Consider the following 14,771-nt stretch of genomic DNA (forward strand, 5'->3'; position numbering starts at 1 on the left):
AAAAAAAAAAAAAACTAAAACGAGAAAATGAGGCAGATGTTCTCCTTTCTTGAGCAGAAAACATCGTAGGAGGCGCTTCGAAAGTGATGCATACTTCTGTTCATTTCCTGAATAAAGATTTGCTCTATGATCAATAATGCTTTGTAGGAACATATTTTAGCACTTCCCGCTCCTTTTCTCTCAGTCTGCAGGCTTGCCCAGTCTTCTCGTTTTGGTTTGCTCTGATTTTTTTCCTTGCTTTTCTGGCCTCTTCAAGAGCTTGCAAACAGCACACCCATAGAGGTTTTATGTCTTTGTGTCAGGGTCACAAGGATAGTCAGCTTGGTCTCTTGTTCCATATCAACCTGCATCAGTCGCGCTTCATGACACTTTATCCAAGCTAAAATTGGCCAATTATGGAGAATATTATCAGTAATGTCTATAGTCAACAAAAAGGTTAAGCCAAATATCGGCTGAGAGAGAATAAAGCAAAACGGTAGCAGCTATAAAATGCTGTTTTTTTGCTATTAAAACCTTTAGAAATTTTCATCGCTCTAATTTTTTTTCTCCTGTACATATTTTTATGTGCTTTCAATCTGCTATTCTGAGTTTTTCTGGGCAGTTTGCCTTCCCCGTGACTCACCTAATGATTCCAGTGTGGGCTGCGAGGAGAAAAAGCCACTCAAGTTTGTCCAAGTTGACTAGTAAAAGACATTTCTGATTGAAACCCATTACCGCTCTCAAGACTTCAGGGTGTAAGAGCAAGTGTTTTAAACCCACCTACGACGCCTTTGAAAGTTCTTTGATGTCAGCTATGTTAAAAATAACTGGTTAGGTGGAACACTGTAAAAACTGGGATGGTAAGGGCTAAGACTTATTGTTCCAAAGACACACAGAAAACGAGTTGGTAGCTGATGAGACAGGCGGTTTTTGTTTCACAGAACACACAATCTATATGTTGTTGTTTCATTGCTCCCAAACGCCAGGCTATGGACGGCACAAATGATTAAAAATACTCTGATATGATTATCATGTTTTGGATAATGCAACTTAAACCAAAAAAAATGTGAGGAGATGAAAAACAGATGCTCTCTGAAGCTTGAACTAGTTTATTATGAAGATAGTATAATTTTTGTTGGAGTTATTTGATGTTTAAACTCTCAGTTAACTTAATTTTGGAGCTTAACCAACACCATATACAACAGCATATAAATAAAGAAATGTTAAAACACCTTCAGACAAGATTAGTTTGTCAGATTAAATGTACTTTTTTCAAAACAGGCTAGGTATTGAACATACTTCTTATTGAGCTGACATTTCTTTATTCTCTGTTTTTTTTTATTGATTTAATTTAATATTCTGATCTTCTGAAAAGCTAAATTACATGTTTTCATTAGCTTTGACTGGAAACCGCCAAGAATATCAGAAGCAAAGACTTGAAAACAGCAGCCTGTGTGCAATTAATCTGAAATAAATGAACATTTCAGTAATTTTCTAATTTACTAAACTGTCCAAGAAGCTCATGTGAGTGCACATTCAATAAAAACCAAAGATTTAAATACACAAATGATTACAAGAATAAAACATTTCACAGCTGCAAGAGAGCAAGTTTTCTTCTTTCTGCCTGTGTAATAATGACTGGTGGTTCCACATAGAGATCGATTATAATGTGTTTTACAATAGTTATTTCATGATCTGGAAACCACAATAATGACATTCAGCACCAAAACCTGTGAATACACACTACATACATACGTCAATGAAACCTCCGTTATCTGAACACGTCCTCCAATTTAGTGATTAGAAAATTCTATCACAAAGTTTTACTGGAATCATCATTTCAAATGTTTAAGCCTCTTTTTTTTTCCCTTTTTTTCTCTTTTTACACACAAGACATTCAGGTAGCTCTGCTGCTTAAGGGGAACCACAGCACATCAATGACTCCTTCATTGGCCCAGGACAAATCTTCTTTAGCTTGCTAAACCAATTCAGGCTGTTTGACTCTATGAACATTTTAGTAAATGAGGGGTATCTAATGATCCCTGCACAACATATGCTTCATTACAGTTAGGATATTTTAAATGTTTGACAGATGATTATATCTAGTCATCTAGCTTTTAGAAAATTGTTTAGCACATGCTTTTTTTTTTTTTTGCACGCCAATTATTTTTGCTGGTAGTGCTGACACACACACACACACACACACACACACACGCACACACACACACCCACGCACACACACACACACACGTCCTCTTCTACCAGTCCCCGGAGAATGCGTGCGATCACCGCTCAGGATTTTTTGCTGTACACGTCTGTTTGTCAGTGGAATATGCTGCAATGGCCCTGACACATTATATCACATAGAATTACTGCTCAGGGAAGCACCAAAAAAGATAAACTGTCCAAAGACAGGAAGCTTCCAACCCACATAAATTTTGACCTAGAAGACAAAGCGGGCTGTTTTATGTGTCTAAGTGATTGTCAAATGGAGATTAATGATGGCTGGTGGGCGGCAGTGACTTTATAATATCCGATTCTGTCTCAGAGTTTTGCCGTCTACTATTTGCAAAAGCCTTAAGGGGTAAATACAAAAAGAACACGTCAGTAAATTAGACTGCAGCAACGCTGGGTTCAATATTTTATCAAATAATCCAATAGGAGTTTGTATCTTTGTGATTGATAGTAGATGTATGTATCCAATTTTTGTGTCCAATAATTATTACTATGCTACATAGTAATAATGTAGCGTTATTACTATGCTACATATGTATAGCACATTTCACCAACAAGGCAATTTCTATGATTGTAAAGCAAAATATGACTGCAGCTCATTTGGCATATCCTATTTGTTATCACTCTTTTTTTTTGTATTTTATTAAATCGATAGCAGACGTTAATTCTGTAAAATATCAATTTGTATATGTGTTTCTTTTGTGCATTAAATAGTGAGAAACCTGTTGTTTGTATCACTAATAATAGCAACACCAGAACAAATAGCAAATGTGTGTCACAGACGTGAGCGCTGACATTTGAGACAAATCAACAGCATGCATTGGACCGTGCAGACTGACAGTCTTCACTGATGCACGTTCATTCAGCCCTGCATGCAACATGCTTGATACTAAGAGAATGGAGTTTAAAATACTTTTGTTAGTTTATAGCAACTTGTTGTTATGGTAACAGCTGGTTGTGGGTATGCAGATTAGACCAGAACCACAAGATCTGAGTGGTTCTGGTCTAATCTGCATCCTCAGAACCAGAATTAACCACGGACAAGCAGGATTCAGCTTATATGTAATATAAATCTGGAACAAAAGTCCAGAAAACGGCAAAACAGCTGAAACACAGTGTTCCTTTAAATCAAGGCTAAAAACCTACCTGTTCAGGGTTGCATTTGATTAGTAGCAAATTAAACATTGATCAGCATATCTCTTGTATATTGATGATTTTGATTATGACATTTGTTCATAACAGCATTTGACAAGACCTGATGTGTATTTCTTGTTTCATAATTGATGACTGTATGATGGTTTTATGATGTAAAGCACTCTGAACAAAGTGACATTTTTCTACATATTGTGTTTTTCAATATAACATCATATATGGCAAGTTAGAAAAACAAAGCTTGACTCAAATACTCAATTCATATCTCAGATTAGAGAATGCATTTTAATAATTCTTTTAATTAGATGTTTTTGTTTTTTTTTTCCGGCCAGGTAAACTGCAGTCAAGGTGCACTCTTACTCTGCAATTTGCGATATATCCAGTTCTACTTTGTTTTCAAGAGTGAGTTTTCCTTGGACGAGCCCCCAGAGACGTTTCCGTAACGAGAAGAGATGAGGGGGCCTCCATGTTCTTAATGACTGATGCATAGCCCTTCAAAACAATGCCACATTTACATGATGAACGAGTCTGGAGAAGTATCGAGCATGACATACAAGGTCCCTCACTGCTAACAGGCAACGAGAGCAACATTCATAATAACTTTGTTGACAGCTTCCATTTGCATCAAATGCTTCCTCCTTTTTCCTCGTCTTCATGTTGCTCAGTGTGACCATCAGAATAATGAGATACAACGATGCCAGTCTATCTGGGTGTCTGAGCACACAGAAGTGTTTTCATGGATGAATTCATACGGGATGCTGGCATGTCAAAGCCATTGGAAAACTTGGTAGAGGTTGCTTAAAGAAAAAAAACAACAAAAAAAACATTTACCTATAGTAATTTTATGACACAACCCCATTCACCTGAAAGCGCAATGTCAGACTACGAAATAACGTTCATGTCCTTGTTTTGATGTGAAGCGCCGGTAACCTGCACGCTTCCCGGCACTTATAAACAGCATGTGGTGTGCTATGTTTTCCCCTCAGATCGTGGCTACTGTGACTGTGGGATGTGTGAGTGTGACGAAGGCTGGTTTGGAGAGGCTTGCCAGTTTCAGGAGGAGTGTAGCCTATCAAGCAAGAAGAGCAGAGAGCTGTGCAAAAATCAACAGGGGGTGGTCTGCTCCAACAGAGGTAACTGCAACAATACACCAACACACAGCGTCCGAAAAACAACAAGGTTCAGAAGGCTGCAAATCTACTGCAAAGATCCTAAGTTAATCCTACTTCTTCTTGACTGTTTCTTTTTTTTCTTCTTTTTTTTTTTTTTACACTTTGTCATGCTACAACCACAAACTTTCAGTGTAAGGATTTGAGATTTTATGTAACAGACAAACTCAAAGTAGTGCATCATTAGCGAAGCAAAAATAAATTGATGTGTTTTCCAAAACCTTTACAAAACAAAAGTGGAAATTGCAACGTGCAATTGTTTGACCTTTAGGTGAAGTCCAATGATGTGTTATTTTCAGCACAAATACTGTCGTTCTTGTGAAGGCCGCCGAGTTTAGCGGAAAAGCGTTTTTTTCAAACAACGTCATCAAGACCAAGGAACCCACCGGGTCAAGGATGCTCATGTGGAGATGATATAACGCAGGATTAGGTTCTAAAATAGTAGTCCAAGATTTGAACATCACAAGAAGCACAAAAATGGGGGGGGGGAAATGGTGCCCAACGGCACACACGGACACCCGCCTCGATAAATTGCAGTTACACCTAAACCGAACAAGGCAGGAAAGGAGAATAATAATCTTCAAGGACCCTGGTTACTTTGACGGAGCTTTTGAGTTTCACCGCTGAGATGGAAAAATCTGTTGACAAGACAACTGTAGGGAATTCATTCATGAAAATGGCAAGAAGAGATTTATTTTTGAATAAAAAAACAAAACTAAGTGTTCTAGTCAGATGAGACCAGAACATTTTGGCCCAAATTCAACACGTGCTGTCATGCAGAGAAATAAGAGTGAAGATGAGCTTGAACACAGTACCTCCCACTGGGAAACAAGGTGCTGGCAGCAGCTAGCTGTTTGGACGCTTTTCATTGTCAGGGAAGTTAAACCTAAATCTAGGGGAGAATATTTATCAAGACTTGAACATACATGTTTACATTCTCTCTAGCCAATCTGACTGAAGTTGTTCTGTTTTGGCACAGAAGAATGGTTAAAATAGATTAGAAAAAAAATGCCATAATTTTCAGATTTTTCTTTTGCAAAGAAAATGTGAAACCACCTGCATCTTTTTTCTTCCACTTCACTATTATGCACTACTTTAAAAAAAAATAAAAATAAAAATAAAAAAAGACAATTTCAAGAGCCAGCTGATATCTTCAAAGACAGCTTTTATGTTCCTCTGCTTTGGTCAGGAGTCTCTACATATTTCAAGAAGATATTGTCCTTCTTAAAAAAAAAAAAAAAAACTACATAAAGATGTATTAACAGCTATCTTCCTGTGTTTTGAATGCATTGTGAAAGCCTACAGCATGTCAAATACTCTCCACCTACTACACTTGGTGCACACAAGCGCGTTTTAGACCGGACAAAGGCATTTGTGAATTGGTGAATTGCTACCTAGCATTTAAATTTAACTAAGCAGCTAATGTCCAAAGAAAAACTTTGAAAGACGTCTAAGAATGCTACTACGACAATCTAATATTTTATCCCCTAATATCTCCTCTACGTATAATTCGATCCCGTGTGTGTGTGTCTCAATGTTGCATGGATGATGTTAGGTCAGCCGTCGGTCAAGGCACGTACAGCCAGTTGCCCATCTGGGCTCGCCCTCTCCACTCATCTCAAATGCTTTCAGCTAAATGAGGAACAAACACGTCTGAGTGGGTGTGTGCGTATCCGTGTGGGATGTGTATAAGAGTGTGTGTGTGAAAGCATAGGATGTGGCCTATTGGAATATGTAGAAATGCTAATGTATTCACCGCATGTGTCTGTTTAGCCTTCTGCTTCTTCAACACCTAATCCAAAAAGCTCCAGCACACATGCAAACACACACACACACACACACACACACACACACACACACACCACCACCTCTAGTTGTCAAACACCAGCTTAAACCTGTTGGCACTTGATGCAAAAATACTTCCCTCCAATGAACAGCTGTAAACCAGATTCTTTAATCTCCCAGTTCACTGCATCAAAATATTGTACTCACACTTTTACCATTTAAATGCAAGTATCTACTGCAAAGTTTTAACACAAACTCAGAGCCGCTAGGTGGCTGTGTGTAAGAATCTTTTTTTTTTTTTTTTTTGCAGGGACCTGTCACTGTGGGAGTTGCATGTGTGACCAAAATGACGACAAGGGCTTAGTGACGGGACGCTTCTGTGAATGTGACGACGGCGAATGTCTGGATGAAGACACGGGAGAGGTTTGTGGAGGTAGATTACACTCACAGTTGCTCAACTATTAGAGACACTGCAATGAGAAACAAATGAGTTTTACTGACAATTTAATGAAGATAAGACATCTGGAGATTGGCAGCACTCGTACTTTTATGACCCTCTTTATCTGTTTTGTGCATTAAATTTGCAACTGAACGTCTGCTGATCTACTGGTAAAAAGTAGATATATTTTAAAGATTGCAGTTAGGTTTTGCGTGTCTAGGATCAGCGTCTCAGGTGTGGAACCATAAAGGCACCTAGACTCTGCACTTATCTACATCTGGTCAAAGAGAAAGGACAAGAAAGATCATATACGGCGCCTTGCATTTTGTTACATTTGAAGTTACGACATGATATGTTATCACAAATTAGCACGTAACCAAGCAATTGAATTTTTCAAATCGAAATCTCAGTACTTGTGCCATCAATTTGCATCCCTCCAAATCTCCCAGTACAATACTAAGCAGCTGTAAATTTCTTGATTGAAACGTTACCAGCTTCACTAATCTGCTGATAGATTTTTGGCCATTTTTTCCCCCCTCTATCCCTCTGTACGTCATTGTGCTGGAGCCATCCTTCCTTCTGGAGATTGTGTGTACAGATTATTTTCTGCAACACATACATGTAGGCCGAAAAGTTCAACTTTTGTTTCACCTGACTAGAGCACTTTTCCCAAATATTTGATGTGTCCAAAAGTTGAGTGTGATGAATATTTGATGATACTTTGTATGGTTCTCTTTCCATGAGGGGTTGCTCGATCCCACTCTTCCATATAGCCTATAATAGTTGTCCTTTCTATATACTGCTCTTTAGTGCACTGGATTTACTTTTTGTTACTTTAGAAGGCAGTTGGTAGGATTGTATTTCATTCAGAGCCATCAGGTTAACGGCGCCAGAACACAAATGCATTTCAGATGTCTAAAATATTTTGAAAACTGTGAGTCTTTTTTTATTCCCTTTCATATTAATGCACTGCTTTGAGTTGTTTTCTTTCATAAAATCCTAATGAAATGCATTGACGTATTTGATACCTGACAAAAAAGGAAAATGTTAAAGGAGAGGAACCTTTTTTCAACATACTGTACAGTGCCGCCTGCATGCTACTTACTCATGTCCCGGCCTGCAGCAGCACATCAAATGTGCTACATTACACTGCATATTCAATATTAGACATTAAGCGATGTTCAACATCTGTTCAATGGAGTCAGTCATGAGTAGCATCGCTTTAGTTTACACACGCAAGGCAACAATTTCAAAGTTTCAAACTCATTTCTTGAGAAAGAAATGTTGCTGCTGACTTCAGATTGTAAATCTTGTGGTGATATGCGAAATGCATTCTTTATCTTATCAAAAAAATAAATAAAAATCTTTGCAATGGCATTGCAAAGCCAGACATTAAAGCTGCCGGCTGATAGAGCTTTGCAAACGATCTATGTTTATGTTTGACAAATGTGCAAAAGTAGAAATGACAAAATCAAGAGTGATATCAAATCTGATTTCTGCAAAAGTAAGATTGTTAAAAATCTATAAGTATGTCTATCAATCTCTTGCATGAGAACTCATGAGTTCTTCCATGTCCTTCCAGGCCATGGCCAGTGTTACTGTGGAAACTGTTACTGTGCTGCTGGTTGGCATGGAGACAAATGTGAGTTCCAGTGTGACATCAGCCCATGGGAAAGCAAGCGGAAATGCACATCACCAGATGGCAAAATCTGCAGCAACAGAGGTTTGTTTGTCCTCTTCACTGTTAACATGAGACATTACATAAACTAAAAAAAAAAGCATTATTGTGTATAAAGAAAATACAGAACTATTCCAGAAAATCATAACTGATCTAAGTTAAATATCTGATTGTGAAGAATCATAACTTTATTTCACATAAATAAACTTGGGCAAATTTTCTTTCGATCATCCGGTACATTAGGATATTGACGGTGGTTTGCAAAACCATAAAACTGCAGAATGGAGAGGGAGGAATAATGAGCTTCAGACCTATTAACATAAACAGCGTCACTGTAATGATTTCATTGTATTTGTGTTGCCTAGAAACAAGAAACAAGCTAAAGAGGCGCAGTTCAGTTTCTTGTCTAAGTCATCAGAAGAATGAAATTCACCTCGAAAAATAAAACATATCCTTACATTCGTCTTTCCCTCCAGATTTTACCTTTTATAAAATAACTCTAATTTGTGCATCATCATCATCATCATCATCATCATCATCATCATCATCATAAAAATAAGACCATCTTCATTTCAGCCATTAAATGATAAATCATCAAGTTTCTGACATTAATCAGTCTTCTCGTGAAAAAAGCAGCTTCAAGGAAGGGATTGTTTAAAACAGCAGGATGTAGGGCTTGTGCAAAATGTCGCTTTAAATTAACATGTAACATGGAAACACCGGGTCAGTGCTTTTCATCTTGTTTGAATAGCCCAAGTTATGAAACAGTCAGGAAAAATACAGAACTAAATGCAGCGCAGACTCTAGACTGCCTTAAAAAGAATCATGTTCTGTGACTCATCAGAGCATGGCGAGGAAGCAATCAGCGGAATATCTCATTTAAGTTAACTGAAGTGCTCCTCCAGGATTTCAGTGAATTTCTCGAAAATTAATTACAGCGGCCTGGCTGAGGGCCTGGTAACCGGTTGGATGAAATGAGGCTGCATGGGAGTCCCATCACAGAGCCGCAAGTTCTGGTCAAGAGCACAACTGTCAAAACAAAACAAAAAAAAAGAAGAAGAAGAAGAAGAAGAAGAAGAAGAAAGTATACCAGGATGGCCAGTTTTGTGTTGCAGATGTCGTTTTTCCCAGTGAGAGAGCTTTGAGAGGTTCAGCTTCTGTAATCACTGGTAATTATTTAGGAAGAAAAGTTTTTTATGCAAATGAGGAAGAACTACTCTAAAATAAATTAGATTTATTTTTCATTGCACCTGGGTCCATTTTTTTTATTCTTTTGTCTTTTATGTGCTGCATCTGACTATGATAAACAAGGCAATTAATAAAAATAACATGCTGGTGCAAACATTAAAGGCACTGAGAGGAGCAATTTGCACATTTATTTGCGTCAGGTCTTTGCTCCAGAGTCAAAGCTGTTCTAAACCGCAGACACATTTTATTTGCTTTGCACACAATTCTGAACTGAACTGTCTCTTTGCTATGCCAAAGTCTGGTTTTGTTCTGTCTTTGCGTGCGCAAAACAAATGCAGTCGTTTGGTGGGTTAGGGCCTTTACTTTACGTCTTCTGGGGCGAAGGGAAAGAGTGGTGAAGAGATGAAGCAACAAAAAGAAATGACAATACCAAAACAGAGAGGAAGAACATTTGGATCGACAGCGGGGTAAGTGAAATTGAAGTACGTCAGACTCTGCAAAGTTAAACGAAGTTAAAGAAAATACATGAAAATGGAACGCATGGGACAACAAGCAGCAAATATAGATGAGTAAAAATATTAATAATAATGTATTTTTTGTAATTAAAAAGAAAAAGAAAAAACGAATAACCTTAGCAATAAGAGACCAGAAGGAATAAAATCAACCAAAAAAAAAAACCTTCCTCACTGTAAAAAAACTGAATACTGTTAATCTGTTAAAGAACCCTTAAAAACAGACATTCAATAGCAGTCAAAAGGATCCCTTCCTTGGCTGATCATTTTTCTTCTGACACTGTGGGATAAATAGCTTAATGATCTGACCTGCAGATACAATAATTCTCTTTTAACTCACCGAAGCATCAAACCTCCTGCTTGGCTCACCTAGCCTTCCCACAAGGCAGGATGAGATATAACAGAAGCAAACTGCCAAAGGCTGCCAGTAACATGACTCATTGTAATCAGAACTATTTAACACTGATGGCTGCAATATATTTATATGGAGAGAGACAGAGAGACAGAGAAGAGGCAGAGTGTCGGTTTATGTCTGGATAAAACATATAGCATAACTGCAACATTTAGAAAATAATAAAGGTGTTTCTATTACCTCTCTTCAGTTCATCCATGAGATTTGTGACAGACAATGAATTCATGGATCTATTAATCCAGGACTGCGGGGTTATGAGGGGGTGAGGAAGACTGAACGCTCAGCCACAGGGCAGACATGCGGCAGCCTCAGCCCCTCCGGCCTGCCAGCTGGCCTTCTCCCCCGGGGCTCCCGGTGCTCTGTCTCCGCCGATAAGAGGAAATGGGTTTCCACCGGCTGCTGCTTTGCTAACGCCTGGGCTAAGATGCTAAACAAATGAAAGGAAAAGAGGAAAACGATAAATGAAGGAATAAAGATTTAAAAGGCTGAAGGAAAGGGAAATTCATTTTGGAGGCAGTTCCCCCCCCCACACCACCCAACAAGATAAAACATTAAAAAAAAAAAAAAAAAAAAAAAAAAAAAAAAAAACAGATCTTTAGAGAAGGCGGAAGGCAATTTTTGGAATAAATTTAGTCATGAATATTAAATTTTCTGGTATGCTGGAATGATTCTGGGAAAAAAAAAAAGAACTGCTGAAAGTCAATGAAAAGAACACCCATCAAATAACCTTAGCACCTTTTAACAAATGCAATCTGCTGGCTTCCTTTGAAAGGCAACATTTTATTCCTGGGCAATTTATTCAGTCTGACTGCACTGATTTGGATTATGAGCTAAATTTAATTGGTCTGTACTGGAATGTGTGTAATTACATTTGAATTGAACCTGCTTACTTTTACAGGATGTGCTGCCCTCGACGTGTGTGCACCACATGGTTGACAATCAGTAAAATGCCTCCTTAACGTTAAGATACTGAAGAGAGATGATTCCTTGTCAGCAGGTTTATTAATGTTTCAAAGAAGGCAAAACTAAAATGTGTACATAAATAGTTAAACATTAATTAGAAATTAAATTAATCGCTTTGTTTTAACGCTGACAACAGCGGCATTTATTTTTTTATGCCTGTTTTACATTAAATAAATCATCTGTTTCTCTTCTAGTTTAAAACGCAGCAGGATGAAATAGATTCGGAGTGCTAACTCAACAGGAGTAAAATATATTGCCACAAAATAATATTTCCATAAAGAAAATTAAATAACATCAGAAGTAAACCAGTAAATATGATTCTACCAAAATACATAAGATGTGTTCTAGTAGCTGGTTTCACTCTATGTTAATTTGCTCTTTATTTACCAAATTCTCTTCTGGGTCTAAGTGTTAAACTGGAACAATACGTTCCCCTCTTGGTGTTATTACACATCACTAAATAACTTCTGGCAAGTTGTCTAAATAATCTTCACTTAACAGGAGGACTGCTGTTTGTGTAACCCCGGATTTACACTGCATGCGTCTCTGCTCCGCTCTGCTGCACACTTGGACTGGAGATGTTCCTGGCCACCCTGATTTCGCTCCGCTGTGAACCCCAAGAAGCACACGTGGGAAATGAAAGATTGTGCACTAAATCTGGTCATAAAACAGATAAGAGGTATCATATAAAGCACTGTAGTTCTCAACTTCTAAAATTATTATCTTTCCATCGGTTTCTCTCCCACTTCATCCGCCCCGACAGACACTCCTGCTGCGACTCGAGCAACAGAACGTGACGCCATAAGTTTCAGAGTAAAATCCATGCATTTTCTTTCATGCATAGACATAAACCATGCTTACATGAATGCATACATTAATATAGGTCGTTTTTCCAGTAAACATAGTCTGTCTCTGTGAATTATTTTGAAATTTCGGGCCTTTGAAGACTGACCCAGCGCTTGCTCTGGCGTCTGGCAAAAATAGGATTGGCTCTAACTGCGCACGGCAACGCCTTCCGCTGCTGTGCGGAGGCGTCGTAAACGCTGTCATTGACCATAACGGGTGCATCATATGTGCCGCGGAGTCGATTCCATGGTACAGCGGAGCAGAGACACCCATTGGGTCTAAGATGAAATCCGCTCCCTCGCAGTCACACAGGCTTCACTTCAATCTGCTGCACTCCTCCATCCTCACCAGGAAAACATTCTCCATTCATTTCTTGCCGCTTCAAAAGAGCACCACTCCTTTGTTTGATGTTGGTGTTGCACAAACTGTAATATCTTTCGTGGCAGTAGTGTTGATATAGTTTTTTTTTTTTTTTCTCCATCTGTGCCAGACAGCATTGAACAGGTGCTGCGCTTGTTGTTACTGAGGTCAGAAACTTACTTACAGGAGCCGGAATGACGTTCATCTTTTGAGCGAGAAGAGCAGCTGGTGTAAGTGAGTACAGGAAAAGAGAGGTGCCAAGGTTTGGATACTAATAACGCTCTTTTTTTTACATTCATTTCTGTAAGTAAACTTGAAAACCACATTTTTGTTTTTCACTGACTTATTAATGAAGCACCACGTCATGCTGGTTTATCAAAAGAAAAAAAAAAACATCTAAAAACTTACAATGAAATTTTATATTTGTACCTGGACAAAATGTAGAATGCAAATTAGGTATAAAAACGCTTAATCTGTTTTTAGAGGCCTTATTTTACAAATTGGACCTCATTGGGTCGCATTTGCGAATCATAACATTATCTCATTGTAAGCTATTATCAATAACCTGTATCCTTCCGATGGATAACGCAGTCGGTACTTCCAAATAACCGTAAAGACCCCTCATTCCACTGATGTGCTGTAGCACCACATAATTGACATCATGTCCTTTTTGTCTTTTGCATTAGGTACCTGTGTGTGTGGGGAATGCACCTGCCATGATGTAGATCCCTCTGGCGACTGGGGGGACATCCACGGAGACACCTGTGAGTGCGATGAGAGGAACTGTCATGCGACGTACGACCGATACACTGACGACTTCTGTTCAGGTCAGAATATTACTTGAAAATTTGTGGAGTGTTTTCTAATGAGGCTAAATGCATGCTTGCAAAGGACACTTTAGCATACCTTTAGCTTCCCTTTCTTAACAATCAACACAAAGCTTATAACTGATAATACTTCGGTGTAACATCGCAGCCATTCAGGTGAATCTTCTATATGATTTAAAAATGTTAGGTGGGATGATTTCTGTTTCTGTTTCTCTCTCGGTTAGATGTATTTTCTTCTTGGTTTCTTTTAGCTGTTCCCCTTTTCTCTGGGCAGGTCATGGTCAGTGTAACTGTGGCAGGTGTGACTGCAAGGATGGATGGACAGGAAAGAAGTGTGAGCACCCTCTAAGTTGCTCACTGTCTTTGGATAGCAGCCTGAAGAAATGCAGAGGAACTTCAAAACTACCCTGCAATGGACGAGGTATCCCTTGTTTGCCAAGGTCTCTGGTGCAAACTTTTATTGTGCTTATGTTTGTTACACAAGCAATTTCCAGTAGTCTTACATCATATATATCCTATTTCTATCAGCTCTAGTTTTGATCTTCAATTGGGCAACTAAGGTCTTGAGCAAGTATATATATATATATATATATATATATATATATATATATATATATATATATATATATATATATATATTTTTTTGTATTGCAGTCACATTGTGATGTTTTTTTAGAGGACAACATGAGTGGATAATAGAAAACAACTTTCACCACAAATTGTCCAAATAGTTGCAATACCTTTACTGGTGCATAGACTTCAGTGTTTTTTTTGTTGTTGTTTGTTTTGTTTGTTCGTTTTTTTTTTTTTCATATATGAAATAATTGCAAAATCTAAGAAATGGATTCAGGTTTATGATGCCATACATCAAATGTAGCCAACTTTTTACAGGCATAGATTGCACTTAAAATACTTTTTTGAAAAGTCTGTGTGCCCTGAGTTGTGAAACTGTATATAATACATATTTCATATTAATTACACATATTTAATATTGAAGACAGCTGTTCAGGAGCCACTTGTCAAATCAAATGTCCAAGTTGAACTTGTCTCAGCCTTTTACCAATGGCAATGTTAAAAAGCCAGATTGCGACTCAAGGTAACATGTTGTTTTTCACATGTAGCTGTTTTTAACACTGTTAAAATGGATTCTGGACTTTTTTTAAATTATTTTTTTCAATCTACAATCAGAACTTCACAATGATTGTTTAGAATTCTTAAACACAAAC

At 38.0% G+C, this 14,771-nt stretch overlaps 1 protein-coding gene across 2 annotated transcripts in view; it reads left to right on the forward strand.

Moving 5' to 3' along the window:
• itgbl1 (integrin, beta-like 1) overlaps positions 1-14,771 on the forward strand; it is a 50,933-nt gene that overhangs the window by 11,583 nt on the left and 24,579 nt on the right. For both annotated transcript variants that reach the window (XM_015037070.1, XM_015037069.1), the window contains 5 exons: positions 4,353-4,499; positions 6,631-6,753; positions 8,342-8,482; positions 13,405-13,545; positions 13,820-13,966. In XM_015037070.1, the coding sequence (XP_014892556.1) occupies positions 4,353-4,499; positions 6,631-6,753; positions 8,342-8,482; positions 13,405-13,545; positions 13,820-13,966 (699 nt within the window). The remainder of the gene's footprint in view (positions 1-4,352; positions 4,500-6,630; positions 6,754-8,341; positions 8,483-13,404; positions 13,546-13,819; positions 13,967-14,771) is intronic.

The sequence above is a fragment of the Poecilia latipinna genome, unplaced genomic scaffold (assembly GCF_001443285.1).
Source record: "Poecilia latipinna isolate Pla-1442-1.1 unplaced genomic scaffold, P_latipinna-1.0 Scaffold391, whole genome shotgun sequence".
Lineage (NCBI taxonomy): Eukaryota > Metazoa > Chordata > Actinopteri > Cyprinodontiformes > Poeciliidae > Poecilia > Poecilia latipinna.